We start from the raw sequence: 26,805 nt of genomic DNA, 5'->3' as shown, positions 1-26,805 counted from the left end.
AGTTACTGGAGTTATGTTTGAGGAATGTTCCACAAATCCCAGCACTATTCAGGGTACCCTGTTCCAGCAGCTGCCTCAGGTTCACCTGCACGTTGGGTTTGCTTGCTAGGCAGTTCCAGATGAAGAAACAGTTGTTCTGTTCAGTGATGGAGGATTAGTCAGAGTTTGTGGGACCATATTTCCCAAGCACATCCTGTGTATGTGACAGGAGCCACAGCAGCAGGGACACAGGGAAGCACCACTCTGGCAGCACTGCCTGGAGAGAGCTGGATGTTAAAGGCTGCCCATCCCCTGCTCACTGACAGTGTGGGATGGGTGTTCCTCCAGGTACACAATCATTGGATGACCAACAAACAAATTCAAAAAAAATAGGAGATGCAGTGAGAGGATATGTTCATACTGACATCTTTATTTAGATTTTTGATGGGAGACAAAATGTCCTAAATTAGTCCAAGTGTTCAGTCCGTGAATTGGAAGTGGCAGCGGAGTAGCAGAAAGTTGTGTTCTGTGATGCTCAACAGGCACTGACCAGGGAAATGGTCTGTATTTCAGTGTATTAGTGCTGTCTGTGTTTCCATGTCTGTATTTCCATGTCTGTATTTCCATGTCTGTATTTCAGTGTGCAAGTATTGAGCTGGACTTGCAGCTCAAAATCAATGAAAACTGATTAAAAATACTCTGAAGATGCTGAAGAATGTGCCACAGGAATTGTCTTTTTTGGTTGGGGAAGAGAGATAGTTGCTAGAAAAGGAGCTGTAAGCTCATACTCCCACCCTCTGGCACTGTTTCCCTTATGGGAAGGGCAGAGGAAGGAAATTTCACTCTCACAGAAGGTTTGGAAATGTGATGTAATTCACACAGACACTGAAAGCCATGCAGGCCTGGGCAAGACTGGCCTAACTGCAGTGCTTAGCAAGGAGTCCTTAAAAACAATTTAAGTAGTAAAAAGACTCATAAAGATAAAGCAGAGCCATAAAATTGCCTGAGAAGGCCCCTGTCTCTGTCCAGGAAACATGGAAGGCAGGTCAACATGCAGTGGAGTTGGACAGACTGAGGTGTGCTGGCCCAAGGGTGACATCTGAGTGTGCAGCAAACAAGTGAGAAACTCGCAGGGCAGCAGCAGAGACTCCGAGGGCAGCAGTAAAGACAAGCCTGGGAGTTTTGCTGGAATTGTTTCAGCAGTGCTCTGTGTTTTTCACACTGAAGTTTTAAATGTTTGGAACTGAAGTTACTTTTATGCTTCAATATTCTGTTCTTCATGTCAGTCCATAAATTTGTGGGTTTTTGAGAACCAGTATTCAGATCTCTTCTGTTACCTGTCCTTGGTTAGAAATTGCCCTCAGCCAGTGCTCTGTCACTGAAATTGGAGTTCCCTCCTCAGGCCATGCTTTTCCTGAAGGATGCCTTTGCTGCTGCAGCCGTGGCTGAGGATCCCAGGGGTGAGTCAGGAGGTGTCAGCAGCACTTCTGCTTGAGCCAACGTGCAGCCAGGCACACAAAATCTGGCTATTGACTGTCTCCTGCCTTCGTCCCTGCCTCACTTCCTCGCCCCTGGTTGTGATATGCACACACTGGAATTTTGGAAAGGGTGACTGATGAGGGAATTCTGTTGTTTCTGCACGTCTGAGTTTGGCCGAGCTGATCCCGAGCAGACAGGAAGGGGTGGGTTTACTGGCACGGCACTGTAAATTTAGCACTCTCCTTAACTTTCATTTCTGCCCTCAGATGTTCACATAGGGAAATTTTCCACCCTGCCCTGCCATCATTTGACGTGCAGCCTTCCACTGAGGAGCAGGAGGTGGCAAATGAAACGTTACCCTTCCCACCCTCTGCTGCTTTTAATGTCCCTTCAATCTGCAGAAACTAAAAAGGAGTCCAGACTGGGATTCTACTTGTATTTGCATATTTTCAACCACGTAGGCCTGGCCCTTTTATTTTGCTTTTGATAGAGTTTTTATCCCCACTTTATAAAGAAAACTTCAAAATAATGAAGAAGCCAGTGAAGAAGAGACTGCAGTTCATGGTGAATATGATAAAACCTTAAAGGAACAGTAAGCAATCAGAACACACCCAAAAAACCAGAGCTGACATCTTGCAAAGTCTGGGGGAAGATTCAAACCAAATGAATGTTCTTTGGGAAATAAAAAATCAAACCAGTATAAAAGAAGAAGATTGACAGTAATCAGTGAGAGGAGATATTTGGGAACAGCTTTTTAAACAGTAGTTATTGTTGTCACTAATTGTATCTTTCTTTGCCAGAAACCACACAAAGCTTCCAATAAAACCAGTGGATCTATGGAGGTTCCAGAGAATAAAGGCAGGGAGAATTGGTGAGAAGCTCTCTTGTATCATTGCCTTAATCTTCATTTTGAGACACACAGTCCCTGGGAGTTGGCTTACAGAGCCCAATTTCTTTGGTGTGTTTAAGGGTGGAATGTCATAAGGAAGGAAAGTGTCCTTAAAATTATTTTTATTTTGTTTTTAATGTTCTAAATTAAATGTAACAAATTGATAACACTGAAGTCTTGCACTTTTATAGGAGTTACCAGTTTCACTTTACATGACTCCATTAGACATTTAAAGTGGAGATTGAGAAACTGGAAACTTCTAGTCTGTATTACCCTGTAATTCTCCAGGTGTGATTTGTATTTGCAGTTGTCACTGTCTCTATCCCCATCCTTTAGTACAGAACATTTTCACCATGCTCAGGAGAGCTTTAAGGACAGTGACTGAAATGTACCTCCTTGAGATTTGCAAGCACTGAAAAATAAGACCAAGAGAAGTGGGTCACCTATACCCTTTAAAAAGTTCCTATCACACAACTGCTGGGTGCCTCACAACCCATGTGTCACAGGCTTTCTCAGCAATTTCTGGAACTTTAGGAATTAGGAGGCTAGAAATGTGTTTTTTGCAGATGACATTTTCGGATGAGCAGTGCAATGTTACTGGCAAACTGATCCCAGGGTGATCTGGCACCCAGGCTGTGCCACAAACCCTCACCCTTGCCATTATTTATGTATTTATTTACCTCTGAGTTGAAAAAGTCCAGAGAGGCTTTCCTGTGGCTCAGTGCCTGTCATACCAGCCATTGGAGACAGCACAAAGAGACAGTACTTGTCTTACAGAAACTTTTTCAGTGTGAAATACACACTAAAGTAAATACACACTAAAGTGTTGCCAGGGAAATGTCTCCCCAACAGTTCAGTGACAGCAAGCTGGGAAATGTGAATGAAGCCTCATAGGCAGTAGAGAAGCAGCACTTCAGCCCAGAAAAGGAACAGAAAGTGAATGAGTGCCATCCCAATGACTTATTTGTACCACAAAGTGGCCACTTGTGACAGAAGCAGTGAGGATTTCACAGAACCCATGAGTGCATTTCGTGCTGTAAATGCCTTTTGTGCTCCCGCCCCATTTCCACTGGTTCTCTGATTCCTGAGTCCCAGCCCAGGGTACCAGGGAGCTGTTCTGGAGTCCTGCTCCTCACACTGACCTGTGATTGTGTTCTGGTGCTCCAGGAATACCTGGTTGGAGCTGATCTTGCTGCTGGGGCCATGAGGGGGTCCTTCCCATTCCTTTTTTAATGGTTGGATGCTGCTGGTGGTTTAAGGACCAAATCTCCTGTCCAGCCAGTGATCAAGTGGTACAGCAGGAAGCAGAGTATGTTTCCTCAGGAAGGGAAATACATAAAGACAGAGCCATCAGTTTGTAGATGGAAATGGAACTTACTTCACCCTTAGCACAGAAAGGGCGAGGGAAGCCCCAACAAATCTGATGTGCCAAATGTTTACAGAGGCCCCACTATTTGTACTTACTGTCACATGCAGCATTCTGACAATAGTTAGGAAAAAAGAGTTAGAAAAAATTCACTGGTAAACTATGAAAAGTTGGGGCAGTTGAACATTGTCTCTTCAGGGTTCCATGAAATTGGGAAAATCAGCCCTTGTTGTCAGGTTTGCTTTGAAGGCTCAGGATGTCCTGAGCTTAGGGCAGCAACCTTACAAACAGAGCTTGAGCTAGTGCAGAATCTTGCAGATATGATATATATTATAGTATCAGACACATAATACAGCTTAGTTGGAAGGAAATTGCAGAAAGTTGATTGTTGAGACTGCAGACCATCTCACATTCAGAAACAGAACAAAATTTGACTCCAAATGACAGCATGGTCAGCATGCCATTGAATAGGTCAAACAGTCTGCTTGGAAAGGGCACCTCTTTCATCAAAGTTTAATGCAAGGAAAGCAACTGGTTCTTGCATTCTGATATGGCAGAGGCAGAAGTGGCTGTGCAAAAATAGGAAATATGTGCGGAATTGGTTTTCTGAAAGAAAAACCTTCCAAGCGGTGTAGAATATTTGTAGAAGGAGTGCACAGTGAGCTTGTTTAGTTAATCTCTGACTCCACCTGAGAAATGAATGGTGCTCTCTTGTTCTTACTGTACAGAGGGAGTTTTATTACTGATTTCAGTGATTAAAAAAGCAGATCTTGTTTGAGCAACTGGAGTGATTAAGCAGTTCCCCGAATGGCTGTACCTTGGCCAATCCTTTAAACAATTCTCCTAAGGAAAGATGTTTCTTCTGCTCTGGTTATCCCAAATCTGATTTTTTATATCCAATCCCTATATGGCCTTTCCTGGATTTCAGCAGTCTCCAAGCACAGGGCAATAAGGAGGGTGAATACTAAAGGTTTAGAAGCCATTGGACAGAGTTGAATTCAATTAAATTTCTACTAAGATATGTTCTTTCTTACTGTACTAGACATTAAGATTCCCCATGCTCTGTAGAAAAGTGAGGTTAATAAGAAAGGGAAGGATGCAAATAGGATTTTTAAACTCTGACAAAATAGCAAATGCAAAGAAGAATGTAAAGCCAGAACTTCATGGCATGACATTGAGACACAGCTCACACATCACTCCTGCTGCTGATTACATGGCTGGGATATTTTAAACAAAGGGATGTCACTGCTCATTCTGATGAGAGAAAAGGCATCAAATTAAAGAAAAAATCCAGTTGTGAAAATCCACGAGAAGTGGATGCAAAGCAGCACAGGCTTGACACAGCCGAGAAGATGAATGCTCAGAAAACTCAGGTCTATTTTTCAAGAGGCTGATGTCTAGCAACCCTGCATTGTATACAGGGGATCTTGTGCATGAACACGTGTGCACAGCACTTGCTTTGCCTCTAGCAGTGCTTTATACAAGAACTTTTCAAACAGAGAAACTGGACACAGGGAGAAGAAAACACCTTGCCCAAGCTCGTCCAATAGAAGGGTGACAGGTGAAAAATGAACGTGCATTTCCTCATCTCTCTGTCTGCCTTGGGCCTCATTTCTGTGGATCTTTGGTCGGTCAGCACCTGTAAATCTCTCTGGTTATCACTGTGCCACATTTGACCTCATATTAGTCAGCAGGTATATTAATCATCTTTAGTTTGTAAACAGATTCCTTAAAATAGCCTTACATAATATTATCCAAGGGACAAATAAAGCAAGTCAAAACCCCTGCTGGTGCTCTGGCCTGGCACTGCTCTTGTGGGCTGCAGGTGCCTGGCAGCACTTGGCACTGCTGCCAGCCCTGGTCCTGGAGGGCTCGTGCCTTCCAGACTGCAGGAGAAGCCTGGCTTTGTAATAGGTATGTGTTATCTAACACTGAAAATCAGCTCAACAATCCTCCCCAGCTGTCCTGCTGCTATTCCCACCTACAGCACAGTGGCTGTAGTTTACACTTCAGGGACTGCAGTTTCCTTCCAGTATTCCCAGTGCTTTGGAAAAGCAGCAGGGGACAAAGCTTGCAGGCAGCAACAGGCAGAACAGGCAGCTCTGGAGGGCAAGGAGTTCTGCACATACTCTGTTGAGTAAACTTGATCAAAAGTAAGGAGGGAGTATAGTTATGTGAAATGTAAAATACCTGTCCTTAGATACAATCACCTGATTAGATGCTTTCCTGGCCCACATTGTGAAGTTCTGTGGCTCTGTAGAATTTCTCTTGAAGTTGCTCCCTCTCTTCCTGCAGCTGTAGGTGATGTACAGGCAGGGACACTGGCCACACAGTGCTCAAGCTGTAAGAAGCCTTTCAGGATTTATTTATTTTAATTTTAACACTTGTGCAAGGCTGCAGACAGTGTTGAGGTTGATCCCCTGGCGTTCCCATGGAGCACAGGCAGGAATCAGGGCTGTGGCAGCAGGGGAAGGACGGGATGCTCCAGCATCAGGACTGGTGGCTGCCCTGCCCTCCTCAGCCAGGTTATGTAATGCTGCTCAGACACACACCCTCCACTTCTCCAATACAGCACATTTTGGGAATCCCCCTTTTTTTTCGGTCTCCATGTCCAGCCTTACTCAGCTGTTTTGCATACATGGTCTGGAGTATAAAATGCTTTTGCCTCCCAGGAGGGATACAGAGCCTGAGAGATTAAAGTCAAGAAACTTTGACAGAGAAGAGCCTCTCCTGGCAGGGTTGGGAGCACCTCACAGAGCCCGGTAAGAATCACTGGGGCCAGTTGTTCATTCTGTCATTGATTTACTGCAGCTCACAGGTGAAGTAATTATATGACAAACTGTATCTTTCTTTCTGTATTAGGATCAAAGTGTTGGACTCAGTCTCCTGCTCTATCCCACGCTGTCTAGCTGCTCTGAAAACTTTGTCCCCCCTTTCTGCTGATTTAAAGGTTTGTGCATATAACAGGTAGCACTGTCAATGTTATCCACAGAACCCCAGGGTGCAGAACACAAAGCAGGTTCTTGCTCTGATGCAGTGAAGGGAAATGTGAGTCTGCTCTCTTTCTTCTTTTTTCTTTTTTCCCCTATTATTATTTTTCCTCTTTTTCCTCTTTTTCTTAATTTTTTTTTCGTTTTCCTCCTTTTTCTCTTTGTGTATTGTTTTTATGTTTGTTTGGGGTTTCTCCTCCTTTTTTCTCTTTCTGTTTCTCTTTTTCTAACCTACCTTTCCTTCCTTCTTTCTTTCTTTCTTTCCTTCTTTCTTTCTCTCTTTCTTCATTACTGTGTGATGTGTGGATAACACAGCAACATTTCACATCCCTTTTCTAAGCTTGGTCTGCTCAGACACCGATATTTGCTGCTTTACACGACTGGGGAACATTTGAAATTCTCTTGCCAGTATTTTAGATTAATAGGTGGCTGCAGCATTGCACTGACAAATCAGTGATAGTTTAGGTATCCCTACTCTGAGTGTCAAGCAATTGTCATTTAAAAACAGGATGTTAGTTAGGTCAGATCAGTTAGTCTGGGGAGTTTCTAAGTGATGTTAAAGGGAGTTACCCTGTTGGGTAAAAACTGACCTTGTTGGGTTTTCTCTGTCCTCAGAAGTGTTCCCATAACACACAGAACAAGGTTTCAGCACTGTGAACTAAGACCACAAGTAAAGCACACAAAATGCTGTGCCCCTGGCAGTTTGTGTTCAAATCTCGTGCTGCCAAGAGCCAGTACTCTGGAGAGAAGGATTTCAACAACAACGTGGAGAGAAATAGGAAGATCCGTGGGTAAGATCCTTGTCCTTTAATAGTTTCATAGTTTATTTTTCATTTGAAAAGGGAAGATATTAAGTAGTTTGGGTTCTGGAGAAACCTGAAGTGTGTTTCCAAAACACTAATATTAACAAAAGAATATTGACCCTGGGGGTCCCTGGGTGGTGTTACTTGGTAATGGACATTAAACTTTTGTGTTTAAGTTATGCAGTCATTGAGGATATAAATCATCTTGCTTTCTCTTTCATAGTTCTAAATTTATTTGGTATTATAATGGTTTCATGTATTACCAGGAGGCATTTGTGTGCTATAAAAATAGCAAAGTGATTATTTGTGCTGTAATTAAGTTGGTAAAGTATTTCTGTGATGCAATTCATACAGGGCACTGTATAAAATAAGTTGCAGATGCATCTCAAATTTCTGTCTTCGGGCTGTTCATTATTTCAGGTTTCATATCTGTTGTTTTCCTTCCCACACAGTGCCCTGGGGAGGGTGACACTCTGGCTTTACTTTTGACTCCTGGTCCACAGCTCCCCTCCCTGCTTGGCTTATGGGCTCAGCACAACTTTCAGAGACAGTGCTGAGCATCTCCCTGCTGATGCTGAGGGCAAAACTAACCAAACCCAAGCATGTCACCTTATACTAAATTCTCTTTCTCCCTTTTGAAGCTTACAAAAGGATGATGCCAAATTCTCTGACCCAAGCAAGAAGCAGATCAAGGTGCTGCCCATCATGACTCCGGCGAAGGCCGGGGAGGAGGGAGAGGTGTGTTCCAGCATCTTGGTTTGATAACAACAGTTCAGGAGTGGGGCTTGCTGCTCAAAACTGCTCAGAGTTCTCTGTGAGGCCTGGCTGGGGTTGCAGGAGGTTAGGGCTGCTGGGAGATCTTTGGGTGAAAGTTCTTTTCTGACCTGAAGGGAGCCTGGGTAAGAGCTAAGGGAAGAGGTGAACCTGTGGGGATTGGGGTGGCTGATTCCTTCATTCACCTTTGCAGACCCAGCCTTTAGTAACAAACCTGTCTCTACAATTGCCTGGTGCACTGTTTTCCTGAGACTGCAACTATTATGTTCAGAGGCAAAGCCTTATTGAAATTATAAAGGTGTTTGCAGTGGTAAATACTGTTTGATTAGTACAAAAATACTTTTTTCCCCCATTTCCTGTCAAACTGTTGATTTGGCTCAATAGTTTTGTAGTCAAATACATATTCATGTTGGAGCAGATCACATTTATATCTAGTTTCCTGAATTTATCTGTAGTCTTTTAATGGTCAAATAAACTTTAAAATGAAACTTCAAGATGTTTAATAGGTCTGAAGACAATATGCATTTTTATCTTTTCTCTGTCCAGAAATTCCCTCAAAGTGATATCAAAGTTTCAAACCAAATATCAAGATGTCCAAGACATTTAAGAATAAGAAACTTGGAAAATGGATCCAGCTTTCTTGACACATTACACCTGACAGCAAAGGAGGTGAAATACAGAAATCTGAACAAGAATTTTTCAGCACCTTGAAAAAATACAGTGCAACATTGGGTTTTGACATTTTATTGTTTTTCAGGTTCTCAACTGCCGGACCAAAGCCTGCCAGGGGTCACTCATGACCCCAAAGGGCCAGGTGAGAGGTACCAGAGATGGGCCAGTTCCACTGGAAGAGCTTTTGCCTCAGGCAATAGACTTTCTCAAGCAGTACTACAGCTCATTTAAAGAGTAAGCCAATTTACCTTTATTTTTGGTATAAGAAAGTCCTCTCCCTACCTGTGTGTGAGACTCGAGGAGGTTCCTGTTACATAACATGCATTTAAAAATTACATAAGGACTGTTATAAAAGCTAAATAAAACTACCCCTGAACTTCATATGCTCCGTGTGCCAATGCAGGGTGTTGGGAACACAGGAATTGACTCTGTACCATGCACTGCTCAGCCCCATCCCTTTGGAGTGTGCTACATCCCAGTGCACTGAGGACTCTCTTGCAGGGTGTTACCTGCTGTTTTCTTGGCATGGGTTGGGATTAGCTCCACTCAGATCAGTCTGAGATGTGAATAATGTGGATGATGTGTTTTGTCTGTGCTGTTCCAAGTATCTTTTCCCTGTGTTCCTCTCAAGTCTTTGGCCAAATATTGGAAGGCCAGTCTTGCTTCTCAGCCTTGCTCTGTGCTATCAGCATGAGCTCAGTGAGCAAGCCAAGAGGTTCTCACTAAAATGGTGCAGAGGCATCTTGTTGCAGGAAGTGCTGGGACAGCTGGTTGGGGTGCAGGAGTTTGCAGAGACATTTCACCTGACGAGCTTTCAAGCAACAATTCAGTGTTTGCTCATCCCATCAGAAAACATTATCAAACTTTCAAAGGGACTCACCCAAATAGTGACCACTTCTTTAGATGCTTTGAACTCCTCTACAAAGCTTTCTTCCCTCTGAATCTTTCTGAAAGTCCCTGTCATACACACAGGCTGCACTTGCCACATCTCTGTGTCTCTGCTCATGGCTGTTTGATCACATTGATTTACACTATCTTACATGCTTGCCCTTGATCTTTCATCTTGCTGAAAATGTGAAAACTCTCAGACAGTGCAGGCTATTTTCATTCTGTCTGTAAGCCAACAAAACAATTTTTGTCTGTGCTGTGATAGATATTTTCTAATGTTTTGACTTCGCTCTCTGTTATCAAGCTAAAGAATTTTAGAGCTGGTTTCCCTGACAAAGGAATTGCTCAGCACTTCCTCTTAGGAATGAAAATCCTACTTTACTTTGCTCAGAAGAGCTGTGTCCCTGTGACAATAATGGAACTTTGAGAGGACAGTCACTGTCATCCTACCTTTGGCACAAAGCTCACCTGTTCTCTGGTTTTCATTTGCTTGTGATTGGACAATTTTTTTTTTCCAAATTAGTCTACAAAATCCAAATTTAAACTAAAAACCTTCACAGAAAAGCCTGTGAAAAATTCCTGCATGTGTTGGTTGGTGAAAGGATGGTGTCACACCCTGGAAATCCTCTCCCTTGCAATCAGGCAGGTACCAACAGCCCTGCCAGTGGAAGTCTGCTCGTGCAGAAGGATGCTCAAAAGCTTCATGGCTTCAGCAGTGTCTGGGGTGTTCTTGACCCTGAACATAAAGAGAATGTCTGCACTTTGAATCAGTTCTAAGTCAGGAAATTCTCATTGTTTCTTTTCATGGCTGTTTCCTGTTCAAAAGATCAAAAATGGAAGAATACCCAGGCCGGCTGGAAACAGTGACCAGGGAGATAGAAAGCACAGGAACCTACCAGCTGACAAAGGATGAGCTGACCTTTGCTGCCAAACAGGCCTGGAGGAACGCCCCCAGGTGCATTGGGAGAATCCAGTGGTCCAACCTACAGGTGAGCTAAGGATCCAGAGGTCATGGGCCAAATAGTCTCTGCTGGGAACTGGAAGAATGTCCTTTACTTTGGTAGAACATGCCATTGCTCCAGCTGAGGAGGACTCCCTACTGTTTGTATCATAAGATCATTTTTTGTAGTTCTCTTTCACAGCTGAATGAAAACGTGTGGGAGTGCGAGTGCAGGAGCCAGGTGTGTCATGGAACCAGGTGCATGTTTTGGTCCTTGGAGGATTGTTGTGTGTGAAAATGATGCATATAAAGACTATAAAAATGAACCTTTCCTAATGAAGCTACAATCTTTCCATTCCTTAAATGCACAGGAAAAATAACAAGCTTTCATTACTGTTTCAAAGTAAGTTTTCTTCTTTACATTTCTGTTGGAAACATGCAGGTGTTTGATGCACGGGACTGTAAAACAGCACAGGAAATGTTTGAGCATATCTGTCGTCATATTCAGTATGCCACAAACAATGGGAATATAAGGTAGGTCTCTTTCATTTTAACTTTAAACTACAAAAATCACGTCCAGATCTGGCATCAAAAATACCTGAATGGTTTATCTAAATATTTTGACAACTTTTCTCTGCTTTTAATTCTCCTGGTATTTTTATATGTTCCTCTCATGTGACCCATCAGCCATTTTGAAATTTTTAACTTTCATGGTTGATGTTGCAAAACCTTTCGCGATTCCGGGGGAAAAGAGACGATTTGAAGATTCGGGGAGGTGGGTAGAGAGGATGAATGGTTTTATTTCTACTGATGTTTATTTTAGAAATATAAAATATTTTCTGTTGGTAACAATATATGTCAGAAACGAGGTGGTGTTGGGTGCTGTGGTGTAAGGGGTGTCTCTCGTGCAGATCAGCCATCACGGTGTTCCCGCAGCGGACGGACGGGCAGCACGATTTCCGCGTGTGGAACAGCCAATTGATCCGCTACGCCGGGTACCGCCTGCCTGGGGGGGCCGTGCTGGGAGACCCTGCCACTGCAGAGTTCACACAGGTAACTGCCACTGCAGAGTTCACACAGGTACCCTGCCACTGCAGAGTTCACACAGGTACCCTGCCCAGCCAGCCCCAGCTGCTCCAGCTGGGCTAACCCACCTCCCTGGGTTTGATCCTAGTTCACACGGGTACCCTGCCACTGCAGAGTTCACACAGGTAACTGCCCATCAGCCTCACTGCTCCAGCTGGGCTAACCCACCTCCCTGGGTTTGTTCCTATTTCACACAGGTACCCTGCCCATCAGCCTCAGCTGCTCCAGCTGGGCTAACCCAGCTCCCTGGGTTTGTTCCTATATCACACAGGTAACTGCCCATCAGCCTCACTGCTCCCAGCCTGGCTAACCCACCTCCCTGGGTTTGCTCCTGGCATGTTGATGCAGAGTGGTAGGGAGGTGAGCAGTGAATGGGATGCTCTGCCCCACAGGTTCTAGGTGCAGGCTGGAGCAGGAATTTCGTACAGTCCTGATGTAAAATGTGTCCTCCATCTCAAAACAGGGTGAGCTAATACTGCCCTGTCAGGACATGACCAGGGACACATCAACAACACGTCTCAACATTGTTTGAATGGGAAGGATAACCTTTATCGCTTACAATTTACCTCAGCAGGTTTTAGGGGGTTCAAATTCTTCTGTCTTAAATCTGGAGGGGGAAACCTGAAAGAAACACAGAATGTACTTTGTGTATTTACAGCTGTGCATCGAGCTTGGGTGGAAGCCGAAGTATGGCCGCTTTGATGTACTTCCACTTGTCCTCCAAGCAAACGGCCAAGACCCAGAAATATTTGAATTACCTCCAGAAATTGTCCTTGAAGTGCCAATGGAGCATCCAAAGTAAGCATGCAAGATTTAGATAATTGCATTTTTGCCTCTGCCTCACCTTGGCAGGTTATTGGGCTGTGCCTGTCGCAGTCACTTTATGAGTTCTTTGTCAGGATGAAGTGTTGGTAAATTGTCCTGAAAGGTAAAATGCCTGTTAGAACAATGAAATAGGTTTTAAATTAAGGAAGCCAATAGCAGTTTTATTGGAAATCTTTTTTTTCCCCAATCTACATTTCAGTCATAAAAATCATCATTTCTTATGCCAGTGTAAGACACAAGTAAAATACAGCTTCACTCGTAACAAAGTGTTTGTTGCCTTTCTCTCGTTGGTTTTTAATTCTTGTTTGCTTTGGAACTGGCCTGCAGACTGCAGAACTCTGTAATACAGTTCTGCAGTTTCTGTAGCAGGCAGTTCTCAGTTACTGCACTGAAAACTGCTGTGAGCTCCCTCAGACTCTGCTCCATGGGTCATTCCTCCTGGAACTGGTGCTCTTTGTCTTCCTGGGCTTTTGTGGTTACTGCCTTAAGGAGGAAAAGACACACCCAAATGACCCAAAGTGGTGGTTTGGCAGGTATGAGTGGTTCAAGGACCTGGAGCTGAGGTGGTACGCGCTGCCTGCCGTGTCCAGCATGCTGCTGGAGGTGGGGGGCCTGGAGTTCACCGCCTGCCCCTTCAACGGCTGGTACATGGGCACGGAGATAGGAGTGCGGGACTTCTGCGACGTGCAGCGCTACAACATCCTGAAGGTACCTGCTGGGGGGGAAGGGGCTTGGTCTGCAGGGGGAATGGACTTGTTTTGGAAAAGAGACACTACCAGTGTTTGTGGGGATGGGAGAGAACCACTCCCTTCACGGAACTGGAATAGCCTCAGGAACCAGAACTCCAAAATCCAAGTTTACCTTTGATCTCAGGTGTTTCTGCTGCCATCACTTTCCCAGCATGAGACTAATTCTTTCCCCTTCTGGACTAATTTTTCCTGCATATTAAGGTGATGAGGTGGATAAATCATGGGGCCAAAGTTCCATGTAGTACATTTGCTTTTCCCTCTTCTCTCCCTTTTTCACCCGCAGGAGGTTGGGAGGAGGATGGGACTGGAAACAAACAAAGTGTCATCGTTGTGGAAGGACCGGGCTGTTGTAGAGATCAACGTGGCTGTGCTTCACAGCTTCCAGGTGAGTCAATGAGTGTGGGACAGACACTGAACACTGGGTGTCCCTTTTTCCTCTCACTTGAAACAACTTTATACAAATGTAGTGCCAATGGCCCAATGCTCAGTGGAGATTACAGTGTGATTTCAATAGAGTTATTCTTGAGTTACACCTGGGAAAGTAGAGAAATCCATATTTCCTCTCGGGTTAAGACAGAAGGGAGAGAAAAAGAAAAGGGAGTTAAGGGCAAGATTTTTCATCCTTTAAACACACTTATCTATGTGTCAAAACCTATGTAAAGCCATTGGATTAATATATTTTATTTTCAATTCCAGTTTATTTAACGTATCATGACAATATGAGAAGTGGGTAAAAGTGAATCAAAGGCTTTACAGCATGCACTCCCAGTGGGAGAGGGAAATGCTGATGTTAAAGAAAAGATATAAGAGTCCTTAATCAAAGGCCTGTGCCTCAGTCTGTATCTGTACAGTAATTATCAGTCTGTATCTGTACAGTAATTATTTCCCGGTAATGAGTAAAGTCCTTGAAATATTAACCAAAGCCAGAGGATTACTTTAAATACATCAGGTAGAGGAGCAGAATAGGCTTTTTAATGTATGCTTTTCTTTTTGCAATGATTCTAGAAGCAGAATGTGACCATCATGGATCACCACTCTGCCTCCGAGTCCTTCCTGAAGTACATGCAGAGCGAGTACCGCGCGCGGGGCGGCTGCCCGGCCGACTGGGTGTGGATTGTGCCTCCCATATCAGGCAGCATCACGCCTGTGTTCCACCAGGAGATGTTGAACTATGTCCTCACCCCCTTCTATTACTACCAGGTACACATCATCAAAACCAGAAACCGAATCTGGTAGATGAGCTCAGCAGTCCAGACACAATATGAGACCTGAAGGAGTCTGGGTGACAAGGCCTGGGTAATTAAAGTTCACTGGAGAGATTCAGAAACAGCAGACAGGAGCTTTGTATGTGAAAGGTGATGTTAGTTGTGTTGAATTCTCTGGCTTTAAGTAAAATGCAGTTTAATGCTACAGAGACTGATCCTATATTTGTACTCAGTGGATTGTATACACAGATTCTATTTGATCTGGCCCTTCAGAGACATACAAATTGTGTACAAATTCAAAGATATACAAATTTGTGTACAAATTGTTGAAGCTTAACTTTTTTTTTAAAGGTGGATGCATGGAAAACACATGTGTGGCATGATGAGACCCGGAGGCCAAAGAAAAAAGAAATAAAGTTTAGCATGCTGGCAAAGTAAGTTGCTCAAATCAGACTCCTCATGCTTTGTCCAGCTATTCTATTCTATTCTTGTGGTGTTTCTGTTCTACTTTAAAAAAAAATCAATTATTACAGTAGGGACCACCTGAGTTGTTTGAATCATATCCTTACCTGTCCACACATTCATATCTAAGGTTCTTGTTCAGGCCTATCTAGAGTGTGCTGCTTCTGCACCATCTGCCAAGGAAAAGCCTTGCTCAAGATCAGTGTTCCCTAGCTTGTTTGTGAATCAATTATTCTATCTGGTTCTGTTTCCCCAGGGCTGTACTCTTTGCATCCTCACTCATGCGACAAGCGATGGCCACCAGGGCCAACGTCACTGTGATCTTTGCAACAGAGACGGGGAAATCAGAAACACTCGCCAACACCCTGTGCAGCCTCTTCAACTGTGCCTTCAACACCAGGGTAAGGAGTGTAAATCATCCACACTGCATGGAGGAAGCAGTTTGGCTTCTCCAAACCTATGTTTTGAATGTTCAGTAAATAGAAGTTGGACTAGAACTTTGATTTTGTATTCATCTGGCATAATGCCCTGTCGGTTTGGTCAGTGTACATCTGACACCAGAGCTATCTGAGGCTCTTAGGTCTGCTAACAGTGTCTCATGAGCTTTATTCCTTCCAGATTCTGTGCATGGATGAGTACAATATTGGTGACCTGGAAAAAGAAACACTTCTTTTAGTGGTTACAAGCACTTTTGGAAATGGAGATGCTCCAGGTAACGGAAAGGTAATGTTCCACTCAGAAGCATGTCTGAGACTCAGCTCAAAGACTGACACCAAAGACAACCCTTTCATTTGTCTCATGTCCTTGAGTAAGATATAAATCAGGGTCACACTTCTGTTTTAAATCAGGGTATTTTCCTAACCTTAAGTATTTTATGAATTTTTATGCAGACCTTGAAGAACTCCTTGTTCACACTGAAACTGCTGAGAAAAAAAATTAGGTAAAAATACTTTGTTGTTTGGTTTGCATGTCATTGAGTCCTTTTGCATTTCATGTAGCTTAACACAGCAATCCTGTTTTTATTTCCACGTGCAGGTATGCTGTGTTTGGCCTGGGGTCCAGCATGTATCCAGAGTTCTGTGCCTTTGCTCATGCCATTGACCAAAAACTGGCCCAGCTCGGGGCTTCCCAGCTCACTCCAGTCGGGGAAGGGGATGAACTCAATGGGCAAGAAGAAGCCTTTCGTACCTGGGCAGTCAGTGCTTTCAAGGTGAATTTAGAAATATAGCTCATATTTTAGTTCATTCATTCATTTTAGTTCAGTATTCACTAGCTTCCCATAAAAATGAGGGAAAATGAAGGAAACCAAACATCTGGATTTATACATCAGTTTGGAACTCCCCTCTTCTCTACTGCTCACCTAAGTTGGAGAGGGAACTGAGTCCCTTTTCTGTTATTTTTTAATATTCACATGAAGTTGCATGAACCCTTTTGGGTAAAGGAATGGTCAGTATGAACAAGGGTGGTAGCATCAAACATCAGAATTTTTTGCAGTAGAACTTTTTTTACCTGTACTGGCATAGAAGTGGAACATTACTGAACTCACTGGAGCCCTGGAACATCACTGAACTCAACAGGAGCAGTGGGAAATAGCAATCTGTGAAGCTGATAGCTCCTCCTTAGGATATGACAATGCTAAGATTATTTTTTTACTGTGAATAGCCTCATTTTTTGTGTTTTTTTTCTAGGCTGCCTGTGACATTTTCAACATCCGTGGAGGACACAGTATTCAGTTGCCTGAGATCTACACCTCTGAGGAAAGCTGGGATCCTACCAGTTACAGGGTAGTGTATGACTCCCAGCCCATGGACCTGGCTAAAGGTACTGCTCCCACCTTCCCCTCCCTCTGTCTTTGCTGCTTCAGGGAGTCTGAACTGGGAAGGTTTGGCAGAAGTGCTCCTGGCCCTGCCAGATGGTCAAATGCATATAATGAGGGGTGGTGGTCAGAGAAAAAAGGACACTGGTTTACACTGCATAAATGATCTTTTCCAGCACAGTAACATCCCCAGAGGAACAAAAGCTGGGGTGAACTGCTTTTAGTCAGGGACTAGAGCACACAGACCTGACTGAGCATCAGTCACATTCTAGGGCCAGCCACATATTCTTTGAAGACATTTTAAACAAACCTAACCACAGAGTTACCATGAGTCATGTCCTCTTTCCTCACCAGCTCTTGCAAGCATTCATGCCAAGGATATAATTCCCATGAAGTTGAAATTCAGGCAGAATCTTCAAAGTTTAAAGTCCAGGTATGACACCTCATTCTTTTGAATATTGCAATACTGCATTTTACTAAAATCTTAAACATCTAAAATGCCTGGATATAAACATCTTTTCCCTGCAGTTATTAAGAAATATGTAGGAATTTTGTACTGTCCTTGGTAGAAGTATGTGAGCTGTTCAGTCTGCAGTGGGGCCGCACTTCCACTGGCTGATTCCAGGCATGTTTATTGTGTAGGGGACAGATCAGGCAGCACTTCAGCACCTGATTTGTTTGGATACAAGTCCTTCACATGTCTGGACTCTGGTTTGTTTAAGTCTCTGTGAAGCCCTAAGCTGGTCTGGTATTTGGTGATGAATACAAGGAGCCCTTGCCAACTGCCACTGCAGATTTATTCCTGTTCTGCACAGTCCCAGGGAAATCCTGTCAACATAACCAAGATCTATCTCATCTCTTCTTCTTCTCCATCCAGTCGTGTTACCATTCTGGTTAAACTCTCCTGTGAGACTAATCAGGAAGTGCACTACCTGCCTGGAGAACACATCGGGATTTTCCCAGGCAACCAGCCAGAATTAGTCCATGGCATCATTGCACGTGTCCACGATGCCCCCCCAGCTGACCAGACTGTCAGGCTTGAAACCTGCACTGATGGTAAGCTGGCTTTCTTTAGACAAAATAACAGAGGATGTTGGACAGATTTCTTTCAAATAACTAAGAAATTTATTGACAGAATTTGATTCTGTGTTTCTTAAGTTTCAGTAGGATTTTGTTGCTGCTTTTTAGTTATTCTTATAATTCTTGATTCTGATTTTGCACACTCTGGCAATCCATGGTGACTTCACCAGGGTTTACAGAGGTACCCAAGGTGACACTATTTGTAATTCAGTTGCTAAATTAGCCATTGACTGCAATTAAATTAATTGACAGTTTGCTTATTGTTGCTACATATCAGAATCCTAAAATAGACTTACATGTCCTGACCATCTTCCCCATCTTAGTAGGAACAATCATGGGATTCTGGCACACAGAAAGATGGTTTCCTCAAATTAAACATTTATAGTTTCCAAGTGGTGTTTTGTTGTCATGCAGTTCTCTGTGTCAGATCCTCCCATTGCAAACTGTGTGAAGCCTCCCTTAACCTCTTTCAGAAGGGTCCTGTGCTCTAGGCCTGCTGCACCTCCCTGAAGGCATATGTTGAAAGACACTGAGTTTTGCAAAGCTCTACAGCTGTCAAATACCATGGGCATTGCCAAGTGGCCTTTTATTTGCCTCGTTTCCAGGTGGCTACTGGACCAGTGACAGAAAGATTCCAGCCTGCACACTCCCTGAGGCTCTGACGTACCTGCTTGATATCACTACTCCACCCTCCCAACAGCTGCTGAGAAAACTCTCCCAGCTGGTGACAGCAGAAGGAGACAAACAGAGGCTGGAAGTGTTGTGTCAGGTAAGCCTTGGGGCTGGAGTTCTGTTTGCAGTGCTTTATACCAGGCCCTCTGATGCCCTTTGTGTAGCAGAAGCTTGAGAATATTTTGTAGAGATGGTGCTGGATTTTTATGCCTCTGTTACATGTTCTGTGTTCTTGGAAAGCCAACCATAGTGAGAGAAAGGGTCGTCTGGAGGCTCAGCTTGGGCGTGGGAATCAGGAGGGTTCAGCTCTGGTGTTTCCTGTGTGGTTCTGGGTGGGTCACTCCCTGCCTGCTCTCACCTCGTGCTGGTAGATATTTTTGTCAGAGAATTTGGTACTGTGAGAGTAGGAGGGATGTGGGTTTAACTACCAAAGTCTCATAGATGTGGTAAGTGCTGGCTCCTCCCTCTGGGCTCAGCAAAGCTCTGTAGGGATCAGGACCTGGACCTGCACAGTTTTGTGGATGTCCCATAACAGGGAGCTGAGAAACAGATTCTGCTTCAGCTTCTGCATCCTCACTGAGGGACCTGGTGTCTGAGAACTCTGTGGTGGGGATCCTGTACTTCTGTTTTCAAAAATCAAACGGTTTCTTAGGAAACCCCAGTATTGGTCTTGGAAAAGTTTTGAGAACTCTCTGTTGTTTTGCCTGCATATTTAATTGAATGTAAAGCAGGAATCTTGTTTATAAGGGACATTTCAAATATCTCTGATCTCCTGAACTCAGCATGACCTGGTAACATTGTGGTGATGCCCTTTGGCTTTTAGAGCACAGAAGAATACAATAAATGGAAGTTTTACAACAGCCCAAACATCCTGGAGGTCCTGGAGGAGTTTCCCTCTGCTGAGGTCTCCACAGCTTTCTTGCTGACTCAGCTGCCATTTCTGAAGCCCAGGTACTACTCTGTCAGCTCCTCCTGTGACATGACAGCCAGAGAGGTTCATCTGACAGTTGCAGTTGTAAACTACAGGACAAGAGGTAATGAACTGTTGTTTGCATTTCTCTCTTAATTAGATGATATTTTAGGCTGCATTGTGGTTCAGAAAAATCCTGTGTCTGCCATATGGCATGAAGCATATCTGTAACAAAAACTGTATTGTGATACTTGCAGAATAGCACTCTGCAGTGCAGGTGTTCACACTGGGCCAGGATTTGCTAAAATCATCAGTGTATCCTTGGTTTATAAATCATTACTAGACATACACTTATTTAAAAACCATAATTTTAAGTATAAACTGCTTTTTTAACAACGGAGAGCTTTTGAGTGCTGACAGAGATGTTCTCCCTTGCTCTGTTTAGATGGAGAGGGGCCTTTGCACCATGGAGTCTGCAGCACATGGCTGAATACAATAGCTCTTGATGAAACAGTTCTGTGCTTCATACGCAGGTGAGTGAGGGAGTGCAAGGAAAAAACAAGATTAAAACCCCCCAAAATAGCGGTTCTTAGTTCAGCTTCTTCAGTGGGTGTTTTTCTTTGCATATTTTCAAGTGACTGATGAGTACAAGTTGGAATAGCTGGGTCTGAGAAGAGAGGGGATCTCGTGTCTTCCAGAGATGAGATCCTTTACCATGTCTTATTTTGAGTAAAATCATGAATCATTAGAAAGTTCTGAAATAATTCCATTCATATGATCCCCTCTTCACTGTCAGCTCATCCACTGCAGAGCACAGAAAGCTGGGGGAACAAGGAGCACCCAGCACCCCCTTCAGCCCATCACTGCCTGCAGACTGGAGACTGTGCTGCTCAGACTGAGTCCATCAGAAACTCATTACCTAATGAATGTATTTTTACATTTCAGTGCTGATGAATTCCATCTCCCAGAGGAGCCAGCCCAGCCCTGCCTCCTGATCGGCTCGGGAACAGGGATTGCTCCCTTCCGGAGCTTCTGGCTGCAGCGTCTCCATGACCTGGAGCACAGAGGTACTCGTGGGGACTGACACATGGAGGGGCTGTGGGGGACCCAGCACAGCTGGCAGCAGGGACACCCCCAGTCCTTCAGACCAGGGCTCTGCAGCCAGGGACACCCCCAGACCCAGCCAAGGATCCCCACAGAGACTTGGCACCCCAGGATGATTGGGCACTGCACTGACACAGCTAATCCATCCCACTGGAGACCATCCTGGTGCTCCCGAGGGCTTTGGGGACCTGGAGGTCCCCCCTGTGTCTCTGTAAGTCCCGTGTCAGTGACTGCCCCTCAGCCAAACACCTTCCCCTGTTGCTCCCAGGGATCAAAGGAGGGGACATGACGTTGCTGTTCGGCTGCCGGCAGCCAGACCTGGATCACCTCTACAGGGAGGAAACTGAGGAGATGAAGAGGAAGGGAGTCCTGAAAGAGGTCTACACAGCTTACTCCAGGCTGCCTGGCCAGGCTAAAGTAAGGCTGATTCCCTCATCCTTTAAGGGTTGGCTCCTTCCAGAGTCACCCCTCAAGTTGAGATCTGGACTCTGTTTAACAATGTTCTTTAAACATTTTATTTTGCTTCGGTGTGTTGTGAGCAGGTGACAAAAGGCCTCACTCCTTCAGAGGAAGGGGAATCTCACTGTGCACTCCAGCACAAGCAAGCTACATAAATATAACCCCTCACTGCACTTCCAGTGCAAACAGCCTTTGAAACTAGAAACTGGAATGTTTTCAGAAACCTTAGATTTTGCAAGATTTGATCAGTCTGTGAGTTAACAATCAGTTGGCTCTGGCCACTTGTCCCCATTTCAATGACACAGTGACCAAGAAATTAATTTTATGTAGAAGAAATCTTGATTGAACAAAGCAACAGCACTCGAGCTATCCTCTTTTTAGCTCTCCTGGAAAGTTAGGAGACTTTGCCAGATACAGGAGTCTTAGTCTGCTCTAGTTTAATCAAGAGACAGGCCCAGCTTCCAAATCAGGGGCTTGTAAAGGCAGGATAGAGACATTTTTACTCTCTGCTGTGGTGCAGCACAGACCTGGAGTAGATGGGGCGTTTAGAGCTTTAGTGCACAGACCCACCCTGAATTTAGAAGAGCCAAGTAGCACTTAAGGAACCTCGTGTGATGGTCCTTTCTCTGTTGCTCAGGTCTACGTTCAGGACGTGCTGCAGGGGCAGCTGGAGGCCGTGGTGTGTGAGGTGCTGCAGGGGCAGGGCCACGTGTTCGTGTGCGGGGACGTGCGCATGGCCCGGGACGTGGCGCGGACACTGCGGGCGCTCATCGCCAGGGCCCTGCAGCTCAGCGAACAGCAGGCACAGGAGTTCTTCCTCCAGCTCAAGGTATGCTCTGACACACGGGGCATTCTGCCCAGTCAGTGCCCAGGGGGGTCCCAGCAACCTGCACAGCCACACTGCCGGGAGCTCCTCTGCAGCCCAGGGCACAGAGCCAAGGCTCAGTCCCACGGTGGCTGCAGGGTCAGGGGGTGACTCGTGCAGCTCTTCCCTTACACCTGCTCTCTTCCCTGGGGGTCCTGGAGATCAGCTTTGCAGTGGGTCAGGAACATCAGGAGTTTGAGACTTTATTGCACCAACAGGCACGTGGTGGGATTGTTGGGGTGTCTGTGCAGGGCCAGGGTGGGACTGATGGTCCCGGTGGGTCCCTTCCAACTCAGCATTTTCTGTGGTTCCATGAGGAGAGGAGAGTGAGGTTAGGAATTTAGAGGGCCCATCACTGAGAACACAGTGCCTGGGGCTGCTGCTTTTTAGGACACTCTTGTTATCAGAACTCATCCTGGAGCACGTGTGCCTGGGATCCAGAGAGGTCCCTTTCACTGACAGTTAGAAAAGTCTGTGATCCCAAAATCAGTCCTACACATGCAAAAGGCCTTTTAGTTACTGGACTGATACATAAGGAGGAGCTGGCAGGACTTAATTCATCTCTTGGGTGTCCTTTCTTCTTTTTGCAGAGCCAAAAGCGATACCATGAAGATATATTTGGGGCTGTGTTCCCACATGAAGTCAAAAGAGCTTTACAACCCACCAGCTAAAGAACAAATCCACTTCTGTTTTAGACAATACTTGCACATTTGTTGTTACTTTCAAAAAACATGGAGTCAAATCCTTTTTCATATACATGTTCAATAGTGCACATATATAGGATTGTAGGATTTGACTCTTAAACCTCAGCCTTAATTAAGAAAAGCACTAAATTTAACTTTTGTTGCTATTTATTCTGACACTCTTTTAATAGATTATCTTAATAGTGAAAATACAAATTATTTTTTAATATTGTCTATGCTAGTATAAATCTGGTATTTTTTGTAAATAAAAGGAAAATGTAGAGTTTTGTACTATGTTAACTAGAGCTGAAATCTTTTTTTGAAATGTACTGTTTGTCTTTGTGACTTTATTTATATCAGATTGGTTTACTTGCATATTATCTTCACTTGGAAGCAAGTGACTGGATGGTTGTGTTACTGGGAGTTGTCTGGCCACAGGCCTTGCTGGATCTGGAGCAACATTTGCAAATGTGATAATGATGTGCTGCTCCCAGGTGGAAACTCCTGCTGCATCTGCTTCAGATGTGTCTGTTGGGCAGGTAGCAGTGTTGGATTGTGCTTTGTGTGATTCAGGTACATGAACCTGAGTTGTTGTTACAGAGCCTGTGGCAGGAAAGTTCTGAAAATTCCAAAGCACTTTCTTACATTTGAATCCTGTGCTCTGGTTTACTTGATTTGTTTGTAATAAAAGTTGCCTTTGTACCGAGACAAGCAGGTTGGTGTGAATCAGTGTTCCTCTTCTTGCTCTTGGCTGCAGCCTGAACAGGCAGAGGGAGCTCAGTCAGCTCTCAGGTTCTGCTGAGGAGGGTTTGGGCTCCAGACAACTCTTCTCCATGAGGAAGGGCCTGTCCCCAGGGGTTATCCAGTCTGCCTAGGATCAGCTTGGCATTTTTGTTACTGCCAGGGCAGTGGGAGTTCACACCAGAGAGTGAGACTGGCCTGCAAACTGCCCTCCTTGGATGTGGGCTTGGGCTCTTTCTAGGCCTTGCACTTATGTCAGAGCTTCTACTTCCTTCTCTAAGGTTGCCAGGGCTATCTGGTCATATTAAAAAAGCTTAAGGTGAGATTTTCCTACCATCCCTCTTCTCCAGGAGCTGGAATCTGATGAAGGCAGAGTTGAGCCTCAAAAGTCAGCAGTGCCAGGTGTACAGTGGTTTTCCCATGTGCTTCAGGACAGCCTTATCCATGGGATCCAGGACACAGCACAGATGGGAGGACATGGACAGTGATGGCAGAGAGCAGGAGGTGTCAGAGAACAGCAACAGAGAGGAAGGACAGAGGAGGTTCCTGGCAGGTAGGGAGCCCTGATGGGCACTGAATGCACACACTCCAGTGTCATTTCATACCTGAATTGATGTGTTCTGGGTTTAGGTTTGTGGGGTGGGATGGAAATGGAACAGGGTAATTGCACTTTACCTTAAGGAAGTTCTCCATGAGCCCTGGGTTTGTGAGCCCTGGATTCATTCACAGGAGTCCAGCAAAAGCAGGAAACAGAGGGGAGGAGTTCCAAACTGGGGAGCGTGAATGCACCCGGGCCTGTCTGGGGGGAGCAGCACTGCACAGCCCATCTTCCATGCACATGGCTAAATAGGGGAACTCCTGTGCCAGGATTGGTGTCTCAGGTGTCTTTTCAAAGAAATCTCTTCCTTCAGCACATCACCACAACCCTTTATAGAGGCTTGTTTGTGGGAACAGGACACAGTGCACTTTCGTTTGGAGGGTCAGAAGCTCAGGGAAAAAAAGTCCCCCTGTTTGTACCAGGCTGAGAGCAGACTGGGGTGCCCTCAGTGACACCTGTCCTGAAGGTGTGGGACACCACTGGAAGGGTCTGTTCCTTCCTGGACCTCAGACAGGTCCAAGCAAGAGGCTCAAATGTTGAAGTCAGCTCAGAAGCTGCACAACTTTACATTTATGTATTCTAAGGCAAGTTTTATTGGGGGACCTTTTCATCTTAATTCCACCATTGCAAAACTTTACCACTTGCAGAGAGGTGAGGAGGCAGTTAAAGGAAAGGACTAAGAAAAGCAGAGATCTGCTTTAATTCTTTGTGAATTTTTTTAACTGGTCCCAGCTGTAGGTTAACGTCAGTCCCAGCACGGATCTGAGGCTGGGTGTAATTGCTTTTGCTACAGAAATAAACGGAGATGATAAAGGGCAGAGGTGAAGGTCAGTGGATAATTATTCTATTCCAAGATAAAAACTGAAATTTCATGTAAGAAACCAGATACAAAATATACCTTTTAAAATGCTGAAATGATCCAACAGCCTGTTCTGTGGTTACAGAGTGTCCAGTGCAGGGGCTGAGCATGTGAGCAGAGGGACTGGGCTGGCTGAGAATCACTGGGGTGGTTGTGCACCTCATTGGGTTGGGACCTGGCTGGGAGTTACAGATTAACACCTTCTGAAGCAATTAGTGCCTGATGTCATTACCACTGAAGCCCAACTTCCATGGCTTTGTGGGAATTCAGCACCCAGAACAGGCTGTGTGCCAGGGCACGGAGGTGCTGACAGACCTGCTTGTTCTTGGCCTGGTTCTGTACCTGCTTTTGGTTCAGGGGTGAACTGGGGCAGCTGGGCTGGACTGGGGCAGCTGGGCTGGCAGGTCCCTGTCCCTGGGATGGCTGGGGTGGCACTGGGCTGGCAGTGCAGGGACACTGCTGGCTGCCCTCCATGCCAGAGTGCACAGGGCACGTTCCTGAGGTTTGGGGAGCAGCCTAACATGGGTGTATGTACTTCTAACCTGGTTTTAGCAACATTTATTAACTTGAGGAAAAGGAATGGAACATATGGACAGGATCCATGAGTCCAGGGAAGTGACAGGTTGGGTCTTGTGTCAGAGGGAACACAGGAAACCTGGGGCTGGTGGGGCCAGGAAGGGGCAGTGGGTCAGCCCCTGCCAGGCAGAGAGAAAAGGGACAGGTGAGGCTCATGAGGGAGAGCTGAGGGCTCATGAGGGACAGGTGAGGCTCATGAGGGGGAGGTGAGGCTCATGAGGGGGAGGTGAGGCTGATGAGGGGCAGGTGAAGCTCACGAGGGACAGGTGAGGCTCATGAGGGACAGGTGAGGCTCATGAGGGAGAGCTGAGGGCTGATGAGGGGCAGCTGGGATGGGCTCTGTCCCACAGAGCCTGGCAGAAAATGGCTGTGCTGGGATGAGGTGCAAGGCCAGTGAGCTCTGGGACCCGGGAGGCACAATAAGGTCAGGTAGGTCAAAGGCTTTTTCTTTTTTTAGCGTTCTTTTTCCTGGCAATGCTGTGTTATATTGTCCATGTGCAAAGGGGTTCTGCTCTGGGTGGGAGGGAGTCTCCCCTGCCCCAGTTCCCCTGCTGGGAGCCAGGGCTGGGCTGAGAGGGCTGGAGCTGCTGCCTTGGGGGAGAGGAGCAGGCTGCCCTCTGAGGAGGAGGCTGGGCTGTGTTTGTGTCTGGCTGTCCTGGATTCTGCTCCAGTCAGTTGGTTTGAAGCCTGAGCTTTGTGGGTTATTTGGTGCCTCCTTTGAGTGAACCCCCATTTCTGAGGTGTTTGGTGTGTCGAGCACCCAGCAGGGCTGGTTGGAAGGTTTAAAGTGCCCTTGAGCATTATGGTGCAGCTGGCACAGGCTGGAGGATCCCTTTTGCTCCACAACTCCCTTGGGCTGTGGTTGTTGGCTGCTCGTGTTCCCAGTTCCAGGGGCTCTCTCAGAGTGGAAGGCCCTCACTCTGTCGGTGCCTTGGATAACCCAGGGCAGTTCTGGGGTACAGCCATGGGCCAGTAAACATCAAACTGCTCTGGGTCGCAGCTGGGGCAGAACCTTCGTGCTTGGGGATGGGAGCCTGTGTGTTTTGATTTTTTAAATCCAACACCTCTGCCCTTCAAGTTTAATTGAGAACTAAATTATTCTTTATGAAAGACAACAAAGCTCAGTTTATCTTAAGCTTTTTATTGCTTGCATATGAGAGATGTAGATAAAATGGGTGACCTGTAAAGTAGTGCTTTTATGATGCCTCAGCCATTCCCGGCAGGACAGCACAATGCCATCCTTATTCCCACACAAAGCCTTTGGCAGCAGCAGAACGTTCCTGGGATTAATTAACACCCGGCAATGGCACTTGCAGTACAGAGCAGGGTCTGGCT

The 26,805-nt window shown here is 45.4% G+C and overlaps 2 protein-coding genes across 3 annotated transcripts in view; both read left to right on the top strand.

Moving 5' to 3' along the window:
- LYRM9 (LYR motif containing 9) overlaps window positions 1-6,444 on the top strand; it is a 41,816-nt gene extending 35,372 nt beyond the window's left edge. The window contains exons 7-8 of one of the 2 annotated variants that reach the window (XR_003536748.1): window positions 2,259-2,329; window positions 6,386-6,402. Coding sequence is in view for 1 of the 2 variants with exons in the window: in XM_027698748.1 (XP_027554549.1) it covers window positions 6,386-6,411 (26 nt within the window). In the remaining variant the exon portion in view is untranslated. Of the gene's footprint in view, window positions 1-2,258; window positions 2,330-6,385 lie in introns of both variants that reach the window. The other variant, XM_027698748.1, reaches the window with a different exon arrangement.
- A 902-nt stretch (window positions 6,445-7,346) lies between these two features.
- Window positions 7,347-23,386, top strand: NOS2 (nitric oxide synthase 2). The gene is made up of 26 exons (XM_027698736.1): window positions 7,347-7,494; window positions 8,148-8,244; window positions 8,827-8,949; window positions 9,038-9,186; window positions 10,667-10,829; window positions 11,223-11,314; window positions 11,692-11,833; window positions 12,525-12,664; window positions 13,225-13,399; window positions 13,724-13,825; window positions 14,446-14,640; window positions 14,997-15,079; window positions 15,364-15,508; window positions 15,726-15,830; window positions 15,998-16,047; window positions 16,143-16,317; window positions 16,796-16,928; window positions 17,278-17,356; window positions 17,801-17,979; window positions 18,609-18,772; window positions 19,499-19,709; window positions 20,031-20,118; window positions 20,531-20,652; window positions 20,958-21,106; window positions 21,786-21,977; window positions 22,604-23,386. The coding sequence occupies exons 1-26, from the start codon at window positions 7,388-7,390 to the stop codon at window positions 22,682-22,684; spliced, it is 3,441 nt and encodes a 1,146-aa protein (XP_027554537.1). The 5' UTR covers window positions 7,347-7,387; the 3' UTR covers window positions 22,685-23,386.
- The last annotated feature ends 3,419 nt before the right edge of the window (window positions 23,387-26,805 follow it).

Source organism: Neopelma chrysocephalum, unplaced genomic scaffold, assembly GCF_003984885.1.
Source record: "Neopelma chrysocephalum unplaced genomic scaffold, ASM398488v2 Primary Assembly neopelma1_132, whole genome shotgun sequence".
Taxonomy (NCBI): domain Eukaryota; kingdom Metazoa; phylum Chordata; class Aves; order Passeriformes; family Pipridae; genus Neopelma; species Neopelma chrysocephalum.
Note: the sequence above shows the minus strand (reverse complement) of the source record. Positions and strands in the feature narration are given on the sequence as shown.

Bases quoted from the DNA above. Each gene is read 5' to 3' on its own strand.
- NOS2 (XM_027698736.1), top strand. From the start codon at position 7,388: ATGCTGTGCCCCTGGCAGTTTGTGTTCAAATCTCGTGCTGCCAAGAGC. The intron at 19,710-20,030 runs GTAATGAACTGT...TGCTCTGTTTAG, and splicing joins TGTAAACTACAGGACAAGAG to ATGGAGAGGGGCCTTTGCAC. The intron at 20,653-20,957 runs GTACTCGTGGGG...TGTTGCTCCCAG, and splicing joins CCATGACCTGGAGCACAGAG to GGATCAAAGGAGGGGACATG.